At 37.2% G+C, this 17,910-nt stretch overlaps 1 protein-coding gene across 1 annotated transcript in view; it reads right to left on the bottom strand.

Moving 5' to 3' along the window:
- LOC122797115 (vomeronasal type-2 receptor 26-like) overlaps positions 1-17,910 on the bottom strand; it is a 206,376-nt gene that overhangs the window by 45,841 nt on the left and 142,625 nt on the right. Inside the window, exon 4 of the mRNA XM_044065911.1 lies at positions 14,203-14,430. Coding sequence (XP_043921846.1) covers positions 14,203-14,430 — 228 coding nt within the window. The remainder of the gene's footprint in view (positions 1-14,202; positions 14,431-17,910) is intronic.

The following is a 17,910-nucleotide window of genomic DNA, read 5'->3' as shown; positions in this document are numbered from 1 at the left end:
ATGTTTACTGTGCTTTATAAAATCCAGTTTAAGATGCAGAACCTAAAGAATACCACAACTATCAAAATAGTTTGTGCTGAAGTGTTTCCCATTTACACTACTTTACTACTCCCTATGGTTCCAGAGATTTATTTATTTATATTACATTTGTTGACTGGGCTAGTCTAACTGGATATATGTCCATTTTCAGTAGAGGCCCAGGGGGATAAGCTCCAAGACAGATACACGAATAACTTAGCAAAAAAAAAAATGACTAAATAACAACATTCATTATATACAATGCATATTCCAGGTTAAAACAGAAAATTCAGCGAGGGCAAAAAAAGAAATCCTTATTGTGCAAGAATGCATATACAATACAACATACAGGTATAATACATAAAAAGAAGAAATAAAGTCAAATGAGAAGACAGGTTAATTGTATTAAAATAAAGACATTTCTCAGTAGAAAGTATTCACAGAGGTTGGACACAGTGTAGTTTTGGAGGGAGTCTGTTTTTATAGTCAAAAAGGAATATATAACAGTTCATGAGTAGTATGGGATAGGCAGAGCTAAGTTTAAACAGATGGATAGATGCCTAATCAGGTTTAGTACAGGGGCACAACCAGTGTGTTCTAAGGAAAAGTTTCAGTCTGTTTTTGAAGAATGATAAAGAGGGAAGAGAGGAAAGGTCACTGGGGAGAAGATTCCAGGTTTTTCCGACAGCATTGGAAAAAAGAGAATCCCCAGCCTTGTTGTTAGGTTTAGAGGTGTGTAAAAGAAGTTTGTGTGAGGAACGTAAGGACTTCAGATTTGTATATGGGGTGATGAGGGTAGATAGAATAGGCATACTGGAAGGTTTATAAAGAGTTTTATGGGCAATGGTTAGTTGATGGAATTTAATCAGGTTTTGTAGTTCCAGCCATCCTAGCTGCTTTATATCTATCATTGGTGGGTTCTGAAAGGGTTGCCTGTTGCAAGTCTGGCAATGTTATTGTAGGACATTTCCAATTTGCTGAGGTTATTTTTAGATAGCTTAGTAAAAATGGGTGAGGCATAGAGGAGTGTAGAGATTAGATGAGTGTGAGCTATAGTTGTATAGAGCAGTATAGAGATGTGTACATTTGCTTGAAATTTGAGGACATAATATGATTCTATCACATGATTTAGGCTCTAACCATTGGAAGTTATAGTTCAAACTTCCAGAGCTCCATTGAAGGGAATGAGCTAAAAACTATCACAATGACTTGAATAATGAAATTTCATGGTGAAGAAAGGATCACAAACACCAGGAAATGGGAAATGAGGGAGTAAAGATGACAGAGAAATGGGAAGATGTGGGTGGGATTCTACTTCTGGGGCTGCATTTCACCCAAGCCTCTCAATCGTACCTATTTTAGAAGTATACAAGTATTTTCAGGCTTTCTTTACCTCTTCACATGGTATGCCTATTTTGATGGTGCCTTCCTATTTTCAGACTAGATTTATCTCGACATATGATTTTCTGACTCACTCCCCCCCCCCCCCCCCACCATCACACATGGCTTTGAAGCTGTTAATTTCATAGGAAACCAGACTAAATCAGCAATCATATTGGAGTTACAAATAATATTTAAGCTCCACCTGTAAAGTCATAGCTAGGCCATCTGGTGCCCTGGACAGTTCCCTAGACCAGCACCCTCTGAAGCACTTATATAACTATAGCAAGCACTTTGCTACAGTTATTAACACATTATCCACAAACATGAATGTTGTATCAAAATTCATTTATGAAGCCTTAACATCTTTGCTGCTTCATACACTAACGTTGGTACTGCACTTGCACCCCTTCAGCATCTCACAATCATGCCTCCTAATAATATGAGCCCGGGGAAGTTGCTCCTTCATTCCACTCTGATTACTTCTCTGCACGCATTGCATATTCCATTTTCAGAAGTAAGCATAAATATTTTTGACACAGATTTTTGCAATATCATCCATTAAAGTTACTAGATTTTATGGTCACCCTCAGTTTTTCAAACTTGTGTTTCTGAAGAGTATCTCATAATCCTACAGATATGGAAAGATGTATGTGCTATTCAGTATTCAAATTTTAGGCTAATTAGGTTCCCAGATTTTTGGCTGGATGTATCTACATTTCATTATCTCAAATGATAATTATGATAAGGAAGAGATTGTGGTATTTTTAAGATGCTGAACCTCTATAAAGAGGAAATTACTATGGGAGTTACTGAGTAATAATAATAATAATAATAATAATAATAATAATAATAATACCTATTTGTTAACCAGGTAGGCCCACTGGACACAAAGTCCCTTTTCAGTGGTGACCTCAGAGACAAATCTCATTAAGAAGCCTGCTCAAGGTCACATAGTAGGCAAATGAGAGCTGAGGGAATCAAACTTTGTACTACAGGATCTACAGCTCACAACTTTCACCTGTGCACCAACTGCTAGGTTAAAGAATATTAAGTATATGAAAGGCAGAGCAGCCTGAGTAATGTAAAGAACTAGCAGAAATGTGAGAATCCAGGCATAAACACAATGAAAATGCTAATGGAGTGTGAAATTATGAATTAAAAGAAAGCATTTTTGTTCAGATCAAGACTACAAATAATCACCAAGAGGACAAAGGGAAGGGTAAAAACTTCCACTTAATGTAAGGAGACCAATACAAAACATTAAGTTCCAGAACAGCAGAAAATATTGGGCCAGATTGTTTAATGATTGTGGAATTTTCAGATAAGCCAGTAATATGCAATATGCATCAATGACATTGGAATATTTTGACACAAAACAGAAGTTACCAGCAATATAAGCACACTGTCTAGCAGTCATAACCAATCTACAATTCATGAAAGTCTCTCATAAACTGTGATGTGCATTACAAAGGCTACAGTAAATATTCAATATCCAATTCAAGCTACAAGACATTTAAAGGGATATGTATCCACAGTTATCCATACAGTAGGCCGACAAGCAAGTACTGATGTCTCTGTAGGTTATGTACTAATAACATACATTCAACAGAAAATACAGAATCTGATGGAATCATAAAGCTTCTAATAAAAACATTTATAAAGGTGAAGAAAAATCATGGTCACTTTGCCAGGGCTAATAGTAGCTTACAATGGGTGTGAGACTTGTGTGAGGAACATAAGTAATGCACAAACCCAAGGAAATAGGGAGATAGAAAAAAAAGATGTAGGATATGGGTAAAGAAGAGGGGCACACAAGAGGTCTGTTGGAATAGAAAAATCTGAGGAACAGTCAGAGGGGCATGGGTATTATTTTTTTTTTTGTGGGAATAGGCCCCGTTTTTTATTTTTTAGAGAATAGAAAGAACGGGAAAGACAGGGAAAGAGGATAAGAAGGGCAAAACAGCAGGTATACACAGACACCAAATATCACAAGATATGACAGACAAAGGTCAGAACTAAACATAAAGGAAAGGTAAAATACACAAGCAGCATCCTCTACAACATGGCCAATAGAAATTTGATATACAAGTTAGGGATGTAGATCAGGCATGGTGAAATGCAGAAATGCATACAGTAAGTACCTATGCACTATAATGTTATTACATGTTGAAAACTGTGTGACAGTCATACTTTAATGTGTATGAATGATGGGAGGTGTAAGGTATAGGGGAAGAAACAGAGATCACAGGACATGTTGGTTATTGAATCCAGTACCCAAACAGTCTGTCACCAGTACAAGTGTAAGCCAAGCAACAGCATGGATGCAGCCCAAGAAATGCTGGAAAAGACCAGCAGAGGACAGAAACAACATTTGAACATGGATGTGAAAGGCAGACAACCAAGCACAGTGCTAAACAGCATTACTGTAGCAAAGCGGCAAACTGGCTGCTCCTTACACAAGTAGGTGTACACAACCCAAGCATATCTGAACTGGAATACATATTTTATAGACATACACCATGTCAGAGGTAACAAACAGGTGCTGAAATATATGTATGACCTTCACTGGCCTAACAGGAACAATGTCAATGCACATACATCTGCACCTGTGACATGGAATAATAAATGTTAGGACATTCATGATTAATGGTATATAAGGGATGTCAGGTTGTGCACATGAAGTATGACAAATTACTCCACATAATATGTAACACACAAGTATAAAAAGAGCAAGGATGTAATGCAAGCAACAGCCAGCAACTTGTGTGCATATGTCCTGCATGTGTATAATGGCCAAAGAGTTGGCACAAGTTGGCATTCTAAAAATACAAGTATACAGTAATGGATGATAATGTAAAGGAAGGTTAATGTATACCATGCATATGAGCAAGACATATGTCAAACCTACAAAGAGGAAAGGGAGGTGGACAACACAGGACAATATCAAGGAGGACATGCCAGCAAAGCAAAGCAAAGTAGGCAAGCAATAAAGCAGGACAAGAGTAAATAAGGGAACACATTTGAAATGCATGTTTAAATCACATGAAATTGTATTGAATTCTACCCAAACTACACTGAAGCAAATGACAAATGTATGTCACATGGGCAGACTGTTACTGATTGCACTAAACATGGACATGCACAAATCACTCACACACAAACACACACACACACACACACACACACACACACACACACACACACACACACACACACACACACACACACATGCAATCATCAAACAGCAGGAGGCCGAGGTACACAAGCTAAGAATCAGTATCACATACACATATGGAGTCTATATCAGTTCAACGAAACAGCACATCATTGAATACAAAAACCTCAAACTTCTAACCACGAAATCTAAAAACATCGAAAGCTCAGAACAGCAAATTTTTTCCCTGGGTAAAATTCACTGTTCCGAGAAACACACACACAACACAAGCACACCAAAAAAACAGCAATCCACACACATACACTTAAAATCCTACATCTAACCCTACACTAAACTGTACATACAGTACTATCTATCCACTATCCTTAACCAAAACCCTAACCTTAAGGTCCATCACTATCACACACTCACCTCACCCGCGCCCTAACCCTAACTCACATACCCCGCCCTAACCCTAAAGTCTGTCACTATCGCACACTCACCTCACCCGCGCCCTAACTCACATACCACGCCCTAACCCTAATGTCCACATAGTCGCACACTTACCTGAAGCCAACCCGTAACTTTCCACCACAATGGTGAAAACAGCAAAGCCACAGAAACGGACAACCAAATTCTTTCCCTAGGAAAAATTTGGTTATCTGCAGCTTTGCTATTTTCAGCATTCACTGTTTTCAGATCGATATGAGACCATTCGAAGTATTAACACTTTGATGATCTAATATAGACCCACACATATGCACTGTCATGCTAACATACAGCAAAATGTGAAAAACAATCACCTGTAGTGATATATATATATATATATATATATATATATATATATATATATATATATATATATACCTATATATACATATACTTATAGATATATATATATATATATATATATCTATATCTATATCTATATATATATACCTATACATATATATATATATATATATATATATATATATATCTATATAGATATATATATATATATACCTATATATATATATATATATATATATATATATATATATATATATATATATGACTAAGCAAAGGACAGTTCACCACATTAACATGGTTAAATGAATACTCACAGTCCCAAGGTACAATGGAGTTTCTGTTTTGATCAAAATATGTGCAGAGACATGTACGTAAATCAGTGCATATGTACACCAGTTGCCGAAATATGGGCATATATATGAATAAGCAATGTGTATGTGTATATATAATCTAAGCCAAAGAAAGCATACTGGAATGTTGCTATATAAGGCAGCAATTCCATAGTATATACATGAATGGTATAGTGGTGGTCTATACATTAAGTGAAGGAGGAATGCCCATATATAGCAGCCAGACTTAAATGTTATAACATGGGACTATCATTGCCAATACATGCCACACACAAAGCCTGTATGCCAGTGTGACAGCATGACACAACAGTGTCATAGAAAGCAGAGGGGTAAGGATATCTCCTGTTGGTGAACAAACATGGGACAGCAACTCATAATACATACCCAACTCACTGTGGTATGTGTGAACTATGGTGAATTCTTGTTTGCAAGTTGCTGTCTATCCCACACATGTATGCAGTGGAACTCTTGCATCAGTAGCAGCATTTTAACTGCATAAGTGTGACATACAGAGCGACAGTATATTGGGCATAACAACAATATGCTGCACTGCTGGAATAGAAATACACGCATACACATAGACATTAGGAATATCACAACTACCCACATGGAGCAATGTATGCATCAAGTGCAGCATTTTATGGACATCAGCATGATTACTGCATGTCTAATGTGGTAATATGTGTTATGATCCAGGTGCAACACAATGCAAAATATCACATGACATCTGCACTGTACAGTCATATGTGTATCACATAAGCATGGCAGCAATATGCTATGCATGTACATATGCCTATAAAGTACAATTCTTTACTTGGCAAACACCATGGTGGCAGCAGTATACAAGTGGATCACACATGCAATAATTACTTTCCTGAAGGCCTTTCCTGACTGGGCTGAACATCATGAATGATCTCATGGGCTATTTCCAGGAATGGTCAAAAAGAGAGAAAACACGAAGGGCAAAGTACCTCCCAAACAAAAAACTTGAAATCCAAAAAAATATAGAGTGGTGGTACAACACGACAATTGAAGCCGACTGGATAAAATAAAAAAAGTCTGATGAAGCATTAGTTATAACGTGAAAGCGCTTACTTTGGATGTTATTTTGGATGTTACTACAATAAAAGCCTTTTATCCAGTCGGCTTTGATTGTCGTGTTGTACCACCACTCTATATTGTTTGTATTTTCAGGAATGATTCTCACATGGCCCATGCCATGTCCTGGAAGAAATTCCCCATCAGGTCACTCATCTGTGTCCAAAACACATCAGTCATTACCTCCCTGATCTGGTCCAGAAAAGTGTCTGCCTGTGGTGGTGGTCGACATCTCCTCCAGGGTGCAGCAGGGATGATGAGGCATGCAGGTCCTTCATCATCTCCATCATGGTCATCATCATTAGAATCTAAGTAATCTGGCAGTGATCTAGCTTGTGTTCATCTCTGACACCTGATAGGAGAGCTGCCATAGGTCTCATGCTTTGTCAAGGTGAAACATATAATAAAGTACATAAAATGCATCCCTGCAACTATATAACTATATAGCTACATAACATGCTCACTGTGACACAAAGAAAAGGCTGAAAACATTCAGTATGACACATTACAATAAAGTATGCCCATAGTCAAATCTACTACCATATGCATTGTAAGGCATGAATCCAAACCATAACAATGAAAATCACTTGTCTATCTGTCCACACATTCCTGTATGAAACATGGCTGCCATGAAACACAAACTGATTTGCACATAGAAATGCAATAGACACTAAGAATTATGCCTACAACATGATCCCTGCATATGGTAAAAAAGGTATATCTCCACACTTTACAGGCATCATTAAGACCTACTTCTCAGATGATATGTCCTATAAAGATTATGTATAAGGTGTATAATAAAAGTAAGTGATGCAAGTGGGTGAATAGTCATATACATGACACATTCCTAATAGCAAATTATCTATATTTATGGATGATATCAATAGACAGCCATGTGTGGGCAACTATATCTATCACAGAATGTAAATAGGTTACTCCAGTTTGTGACATGGTGTCTACTACACATCTTATCTCTGGAAACCTTGCTATTACCTAATCAATTGGTAACCAGCCATCATTATGCATGATAGTCATATGCACAGGCAACACACATATACATCATAACACATAAAGACAAGCATACTGTGACAGACAACACTCCCATGTTTACATTGTAAAATGAGTGCTACACTGTCAGACTACAGTGAAACTGGCAAGATGACACAACTACTGTAGCCTGTAATGGGTAATACCTGATGTATGCCTCAATACATTGGTAAGCAGACTATCAGAGATAATCACTATACCATGTTTCCTATGTTGTACGTGCGCCTCACACGTTTATTTCAAGGCATGAATATATGAATCACTCACAAATGTAACCCAGGTTTCTGTGTATGTAATGAATCATGTTAATAGCCCCCACATAACCCATTTGTATTATGAAGCTATAGCAAGATGAAAAATCAGTGGGAACTATAAATGTTATATGCAAATGAGATGAGAAATGCAACATGGTGATTGTCTGACTCAACAGCATCACATAGTTGGAATGCAATACAGCACCACAGAACAACTGGACAATCATAAACATGGAGACAGCATGTGACATATAAACTTTAGGTTATGTCGTACACACACAATTTTTAAGCAATCTCTATGAATGTAACTACTAAATGCAACCAATGTAATGCTGATCAGTGATTATGTAACATACAGATATAAATGAATAATATGAGTGGATATGCTTACAGCAATTCCTAAACACAGGATACAAGTGTTTTGCAACCAAAGCATCAAAAGTCTTTTAGGCAGAAGTGCTAGCCATGTTGAACTGAAGTACATACCAGACATAGTCTGCCAATAGCAGTCCAAATGCTGACAGCAGACATCCATTCAGTATATAAATAGCCAGGTTATGCATAACAGAACAGTCAGTGAGCACCACAGCTGGACCTACGCGTGTGCCACCACCTACTGTGCAAGCAGCAAGTACAATTAACTTGTGTGTGAAACATCACAGGCAAAAGTTACACATGACACACAATGAAATACATAACTCTCAGCAAACATGCCCTGCTTCTAACTCACATGTAAACATTTTTAATGAAATTTATAGAGGTACCTTGCAAATGCATGCTGGGTAAAAATAAGATAAATAAAAATTCTTCTGACTCTTAGCTCTGTTGTTGAATGTCTTGGAACTGTCATAAAGCAATCATTACTTCTTAACTAGTCTGGTTGTCACTCCTCTCCCAAGAAAGAAATCAGGGTTTAAGTCTAACAGGCTACTTCAGTGGCAAAATGCAGTGAATTATTGCTAGTATTATAGAAACAGACTGTTCATTTTAACTTAAGAACAAGTAACAAAGAAATAAACATTTTTATTTTGCTGGAATTAGGGACAGCTCAGTGAAAGCACCATCTAATTCACTGTAGTACCTGAATTAGCCTCACTGAGGTAATTTACAAGACCCCTTCTGTTGCATCCTGTGCACCACTGCAAATAATGAGTACAAATGGCTTTCTCTTGTGGTAGGGCTTCATCATTTTAACATGGTAGAGGTATTGTTGCCTCCTACCTCACAACTTTACTCCATAATTTTGAGGTTGCCATAATTAACAATACTTAACATTTGTTACAAGAATGAAGGAAACCTACCTCACTTCTTGTATTTTTCCATACATGCATAACTGTCATTTCCTTTTCTCTGATGAGATATTCCTGGGCTCTTGCTATCTACTCATGACAAATCTTTTGTTGCTGCTGTGTTTGTGCTGGTTGATCCTGTACCAAACTCATAAGATTTTCTTAGTCCTGAAATTTGATAGATACTTTCAGTAGACTCTTTGAATAATTCATATTCACTCTCTTACTCACCACAGATATTTTTGTGGCTCCCTGTTGCAATTTTTGGCACTCAAAATGCAGATTGAAGACATGCTGGAAAGAGAAAAGATTGCTAATGCAGGAAAAGAGCAAATCTCAAGCATTGCTCTTCACCTTTATACTTGAAAAGGCAACAGTCTGAGAGCCATCTCAGACTTAGTATAATGTAAGTTTGTTTTTTCAGCCATTTGGCCTCCACATTATGATACTAGCTATAGCAGGTCCTGACATTTCAAATGGTTAATTTTTTTTGCTTCTCTCTCTTTTTTTTTTTTTTTTTTTTGGTTTTTCACACCTACCCATCAGCTACACTCAGATAATTTTGCCATCCTGCAGGTCTACAGGATCTGTCTTCTCCTCCTGAATGTTAAAGTTTGGGGCTTGTGAGGGGGTTGAGGAGGACTCTAATGCAGCATCACACTGCTGCCAGGGAATGTTTTTTCCTAATTCCCCACCCTTCATGCACCCAGGTAACACTGTGAGTGTGAGATATGCAATGACTTCCAGAAGGGGCTAATTTTTGCAGAATACCCCCACCTCACCCTTACATAGTTCCATGTGGTTGTTTCCCCAGTCTCCTCTAAGGAAATTAGACAATGTGAGTGTGCCCCAAGTGTTCAGGAACTGTAGCCTCACAAGATGGACATTCCTATCCTTTTCTAGCTGTGTAGTCAAGGGCTCAAACTGATATTCAGACATGAGTCATCTGGGCACTAGATAGAGGTTCCTCCCCCTACATCACCAATGTAGGCTTAAGTCATCACACATTAAGTCTACAGTCTCCTTCACTGCATAAAAAAAGCAGCTGAAAAGATAAAACACTGTGGATTTCTGGGTCACTTCCCAATGTGCAAAGAGCAGTTGGGGAAATTACCTGTTCCACTTCCACTTAAACTGGCCAGCAAGTGGCATTAGCAGGGCCTTAAGACTAGAGTTAAACCTCACAATCAAATCAGTTGTTTTGCAGATGGCATGGATGGCAAAGGATAATTTTTAGCTATTTTACCTCACAGCATTTCCACCAACAGTTAAGCAGGTCTGTTATAAAGTTAGATCCTCTGTTCATCAGTGTATCCCTGGAAAACTTACTCTTCTGGTAAATTGTAGCAGATGATGTCTTCATTTGTTGCCTGAATATAGGACAAACCCACTCCCTTAGAGTATCAAAATGCATAATCCACAATCATATGTGGTACTTGGGATACTATTAGGTCACACAATATCCACAGCTTCTCTCTGAAATAGTTCCTTAATAACAGGCAAAGATACCAGTATGGTCTTATTTTTTCTCTTGCCTTCCCAAGGTCTTAGCATTTCCTTCTGACACCCGCAGATATCTTCCTCCATTCATTATTCTATATAATATGTGTGTATTTGTCTGCAAGGTAGATAAATAATACAGAGACACTAGAATTTTAGTCTTGAATCGAAGACATATTTAATTATACTGAATACTCTAAAAGAAAGTGTACCACAGGACATACAAATTACTATAGTTAGAACTTTAGCATTTATGGTTATATATCCCATGTATGACAAACAGTGCCTTGCAAAGATATACAACATTGACAACTTCACCTTTAATTTCATCTTAATGAAGTGCTCATTACCTTAATAACAAGACATGAATTTAAAGTGATAGTAATTTGCACCGCTTGTAGTGGAGGAGATCAAAAATAGACCCATAAGACAAGAACATAGATAATGATTCTAGGAGGGTTGGTCAAAAGTGAATTTGCAAAAACATGGAAAGCTAGCATAAACAGAGAGGAATACAATGTAATGATTCAGTGTACTAGAAAAATCTGGAAGAATGCTGAAAAACATGTCAGGATGAGGTATAACTAGTAAGGGTTACACAGAATGAGAAAAGTATAGGCATTGCTATGAATACTTAACTGCCACAAAATGAATCATAATAGGGCTACAGAATGAATGTAATATTAAAGCAGAAAGTTCAACAGATATGGAAGAGTGACACCAAATACTGGAATAAAACAAGATACTTTTTGCATTTGACCGTTATATTGTTAAAAAGTGCTATGAATAAGCTAAGATGCAAGAAAAAGGGAATTATGATTTTCTCTGACAAGCAGTAAAACAGGGATACATATTGGAATGCACATGCATCTCATATACAGAAAATTTGTGGGGAAAAAGAGTATGTTGCATTTATTATAAAAACTAAGGCCATGATTGTTGGTATCTCTGCATATTTAAAAAGTATAGATTATCTGTCTGTCTGGGTACTCACTACTAAAAAGCCTTGCACTGGTTTCTCTTGCCACTGACTGACAGTGACTAGGAAGATTTACAGACAAATGATGACTGTAGGCTAGGTCTTTCTCATTCCTTCTGACTGGAGAGGTAACATCGGGTGCATCCTTCTCCCCTCAGAGCTGAAATAATGCAATGGTGTCACACTCTGCATGGCAAACGTTAACATTAAGGGACTCTAGACTATTGTTGATGTCAACTGCATCAGATGCATATTCTGAGACTTCAAATGCTCCTTGAATTATTAGGCTGGCTGCCTCTCCTTGAAAGAGAGGCCTTGCAGTTCATCTCCTGCAAGTAAACAATTGCATATGTATAAAGAAGTGAACATTCTTCCAGGGTCCTATCACCAGTTTTGATGATAAATAATAGGTCCTGGAGGATATTAGTGTGCAGTTTACCATCTAGAAAAATCTTATCTCTGTTCAGCATAAAGGACTAAGGCAATGCATTACTAAATGAATTTATAATGTAGATCAGGGTATAAATCCTTCAGTCTCCACTTGCAAACTACATAGCCAACAAGTAGCAAACTCAAACGGTCGTGGGTAAAGGTGAGGTGCAGAAGAAGCCCAAACAAAAAGAAGAAAAATGCACCGAGATGACACACTAAAAACATTTATTCAAAAGACAAAAACAAGAAATATATATAGGTGAGCACTTTCACAACATAAAGTTGCTTCATCAGACAACAGTAAAGAGCCTACACACTATTTAAATAGCCAAATATCCATTACTCCATTAACTAATTAAGACTTACAAGCTGTGTAAAATCAGAAATGTTAGAAAAATATGTATTAATGTGTGTATTAGCAATATGCTTAGTGCATTTAGAGCTTGAAACGGGTTAACCTGTTTATTCTATTTCATACTGCATAAATCTGTACAAACTGCAGTTGCGTTCTGACCTTGTACTGTTAGCTAAAATCTTGCTTGTACCCTGGAAATTTACTGAGAAGCAGGTGATTTCTGCTTGCGTTAGGAAAATAATGAATAGAACAATACTACTTGTATGAAACTTAGACAAGAAGTTCCGCTGTGCCATGAGAAAATACACAGCTGTAGAAGTTACAGATAATTAGTACAAAGCCTGCTTGAAAATATGAACTGCAATCAGAATTTGCTTGTATCTGAATTAGAAAAGTACCTTGAAAAGTAACACTGTACAATAGACGCTAGTAAATGGATTAATGGTCACCAAGGCCAGGTTGTTTTTCTCAAAAGTTTCTCACAAATCTAGTCATGTCAGCAGAAAATCTGAGTAACATCTGCTGTAGAACAATACTAAAAGTTGTGCTTGATTACGTCAGCTTAGAAGGCCATGTCTTGCAAAATAGTATAAGAATGAACATACTTCCTGTTAGTAGTTAGGCAAATCCTTGTATTTGCATGTTTTTGTCTCCTTGCGGCAAGTCAATTAAAAGTGCCTTAACTGAACCTTACGTGTATTGGTCTTTGAAGTTTTTTCCTTTGACAAGAAACATAGCCAACAAGACATTTAATCTGACAATGGTCTTATGTTACTCTGGAACTGATAGATTTACTTGGCATAAAGGAAAAAATGGAACTGGCCTAGGTGGTAAAGCCTTTGGGTCTATATCACGTTGTCGAACTCTTAAAAGTTCAAATGTCATATGGTCAACACCATATGATCGAACTTTTAAAAGTTTGAATGTTTCAGCGGAGATCTCCATATAGTGTGGAATAGGGAGAGTTCCCTTTTCTGCACTGTAGTGTGATCCCGGAGTTGGTATATTTAAAGAGTGGGGGGGGGTGTGGAGGGGTGCAGGGGTGCTTGCCCCCCTGCTTAAACCGTTCAGGTAGATTTTTTGTTTGGTTTGTTTTTTTTTATTACATTTTCGAACTTTTGAAAGTTCGATCATATCGTGTCGAACATATGATGGTCAAACTTTTAAAAGTTCGATTATGTAATGTAGATGCAAGCCTTTAATTCTACAACTCTTAAGTTATGGAACAACATTTTATCTGTGATACTTGGGTTTATACATACAAATGCCTTCAAATAATTAAATTACTTTGATACTTGTACTTACATTATGCAAATCTCTGTGCTCAGTTTACAAGTCCTAAGTATACAGATCTGCACATGGATGTGTATAACAGTTGTCTTGTGTTTGCCCGTTTGGTGTGTGTTGTTCTAGTCATTTTCTGCAATGCCACTTGTAATTTTGTGTGTGCTATTCATGACCCATGACATGTCTGAAAGGGTCACCTGAGACTAGCACATCCATCTAGGTACTGAACAGATATATAAGGATTTAAATCAATGGGGCAAATACCTTCTGTTTGCCTTTATTCCACAGTATGGCACTATCATTAATCCTCAGCTCCTGGCCTTGAGACCTGCTTGAAACAAAGCTTCCAACTTTAACAGAACTGCCATTTCCATCTTCAAGAAGATTCCAGTTGAGGAGATCATACACAGCTGGAGGGTCACCATTTTCATCGAAGTACACCTCTGCACCAGCACTGTTCACAAAATGTACGGTTTTAATAAAGTGGTGCAACTAATTGGAAAAGAAGAGAGAAGAATTGGGAGAGTATTTTATACAAGTAATGCCCATAGGCTTATTACACCATTTAAAAACTGGATTGCAAAGCCATATATTTAAGTTTCTATTTTCACTATAATGAAATACTGATGTATATATATATATATATATATATATATATATATATATATATATATATATATATATACACACACACACACACACACAGACACAATACACACACACATCTATATATATATATATATATATGGATCTAGGACGTTTGATCGAATGATCAAACGTCCGAATGGATAACCACCAAACACACTTTAATGAAAGCGCTTTAACCGAAAAAGCACTTTCATTAAAGCGTGTCAATAAAAATATACATATATTCAGCTCAGCCTTCAGGGCTCATAGTCTGATTACCAAGCAATTTCTGAAAACGGTTTACAAATTAATAATACTTCTTATAGATTAAGCCTTCTGTGGTTATTAAATTATCTGCATCATATTTCTAATTTCACCATTTCTGTTCTTGTATGAATACAGAGTTCATTTTGATTAACTTCTCACTTGTATGCAGAACTCTTACCATGTAGTTGCATCCTCATCTAGACCTTTTCTCTCTATTTTTTAGACTTTCAAGAAGAGTGGAGATCTAAACCATTTTTGTTTGAAAACCACTCCCCAGGATTTAATAAGCTCCATGTTGGCTCAATGCAAAGCCTACACAGAGTTTACATGTTTGTGTGGCGGTGAGCAGTGAGTAGTAGTGCCCAATGTATATGCATTGCATGCAGCATGCCTAAGCTAGGTATCATGGCTGTCAAAAGTGTTGCTGGCCAGGAAACCGTGTAAGTGAACATGGATATCAAGTCTGTGTAAAGCAGAGCACCTATGGTACATGGATTTGCACGGAATGCTGCAATGATTACAAGGGCTTCACAGCTGTCAATCTGTCAGTGCAACACATCTACACAAAGGCCAACATAATGAGGGGACAAATAACCAGAAATAGGGACATAGTTGACATAGATATCTCATAGAAATATGTTAGAATAAAACTCTCTCAACCTCTTAGAGCAAGAAATCTGGACAAAGCCATAAATAATGGGGGGAGAAAGGCCTAAAACTAGTGGCAGATTTGCAGTATTGGTCTTCCAAACATAGAAAGCTGAAGGAATAATAGGTTGTACAGTACCATGAACTTACTGAAGAGCATGAAGTTTAAAACTCAAGTGTCTGTCATCAGTTTCTGACTTCAATCTGCAATGATATCCCAATAATTTGCCAGAAAACCAAAATGTTATGAGGAAAAGATCAAAAATATGAGACAAAAATGGACATTATGCACAAATCAGGATAGCTGATAGGTGTGAACTTAAATGTATGTAATATTGACTAACATAAGTACTGAGATCATTCCAGTGATATGGCAGAAAGCCACAAATTTGATAAGGAAAACATCCGGACATCCTGGGAATATCTGGACAGTTGGGAGATATGAATGTGAAGTATATAGTTCAAACACAGTACAAGTAGAGAACAGTGTACGTGCAGTGTAGAGTATTGTGATATCTCATTCCTGGCATTGTGTACTGAAGCTGTGTAAATGATCTGTAATGGGACATTAACTGCCATGTAAAATGAACACTCAGGGAAGTGTATGCATTAAATAGGGGCACACACATGAATAGTAAAAATTAACACAGGGAAAGAGGACAGGTGAAACTGCCTAATGTACAGCAGAAAAGGGCATGCCAATGGAAGATGGTTGTAGCAGCAACACCAATCACATATCCATATGGTACAGTAGGGAGTGTACAGTGAAAATGTGTTTTATGTGACTATCACAAAAGGTGACAAAACAATGGGGAGGATGTCTATGTGAGATAAGCATCCTTCCTTGAATAATGCAGAGGACATTTATCAAAGATCTGACATGCAAGTGAGATATGGGGCTTATTGGAAAGCTGTGCAAACTGATATGCTTGAACTTGAGTGCACTCTTAGCAGAGGACTCTATCAAGGTGGGCACAGGTAAAGGCTCATGGAAAACATTACAAGAACTAGCCACAGTCATGGATAATATCAGAATAATATCACCAGTAATCCCATGCCTCTTAAATAACATTTGTGATTTACAGCGATAAGAAATGAGTCTATATACACACTCTTGAGCAACTATTATGATACATCCACAGTCTATGCACACTGTCCTTTAACATCTGCTGGAGGTGTTAGGAGTGACACTGCTATACCTGTATGTGACAGTATGGGCAATACAGGCTAGTTTACTTGTGTGTATGGCACATATATATGTCACAGTCACACTGCCATGAATGATATACATGCCATTAATGTCAAACACCTATATATGTAGTGTGTGCATAAACAGAACGGGTAGTATCCATGCATCTGGTGTACTGGTGTAACAACTTGATTGGTGTTACACTCTGCACCATCAGAGAGTCATGTATATTCACAAAAACAATACCTAGGTATTGGTAAGGTGTGACAGTGTACTGTGACAAAGGTGGTATGCTTCAGTTACACATCACTGGAAGATGTGTTGGGAGGTACATGTAGAAGGGTGCATTGTAAACAGTTATTAGTGTGATGAAGGCTGTGAACTATGGAGATATTATGGCCTCTGATGTGGATGTCCTTCAAATACCCTGTACTTGTGTTACATTCAAGTGAGTAGTCAGCACTATGCCCACATGCTGGTGGATGTACCACTTACCATCTACCCCAGCACATGGGTCACATGCCTATTGGTCTGATTATAGTGTGTGATGTCTACATTATACTTGAGTGGTGCATTTGTTTCCTGAATTAATAAATCCCCCCATGTGTCTTGTCAATGTAGGTGTTGTCATGGCTGTGGCAGCAGTGTTTGTTATGTGTTGCTACTGTCTGTAAAAAACTAAACACAAACTATTAAAATAACAAAAAGAGGCAGACACCGGTGGTTTCTTTAAAACATTTTAAGTTAGCGCTTTCGTCAAGTTTTCGTACACTTAACTTCCTCAGACAATGAATAAACACTGAATCCATTTTTAAATGCCTTTTCCTTGATCACATGTTCTAACTACATCACATGATTCCAAAGGTCACATGATAACATCCCCCTTAAAAACATAAACATAACTCTATTAAAGCAATCAAATTGGACAATATTAAACTAGATAATTAGACATACCTATATAAGAAAATATATATATGTATCTATATTATAATGAATATAATATAAAAACTAATTTAAATAAATAAATGTAAATAAATGTAAAATAACTTAAACAACAAGTGGATGCTGAAAAAACAGTATAACTACCAGTTCATTTTTATACTTAAATTATATCATCTCTTCAAGTTTCAGGTCACAGGACAAAGAGCATGTATCATTTAACCCTGGTCTCATATATGCCCTAGTCCTTAGCTGCCAGATCAATTTCTTTTCTTCGAATTTTAATCTCAAAGGGCCACCCC

Source organism: Protopterus annectens, chromosome 3.part0, assembly GCF_019279795.1.
Source record: "Protopterus annectens isolate FY-2018-M chromosome 3.part0, PAN1.0, whole genome shotgun sequence".
In the NCBI taxonomy this organism is placed as follows: Eukaryota; Metazoa; Chordata; order Ceratodontiformes; family Protopteridae; genus Protopterus; species Protopterus annectens.
Note: the sequence above shows the minus strand (reverse complement) of the source record. Positions and strands in the feature narration are given on the sequence as shown.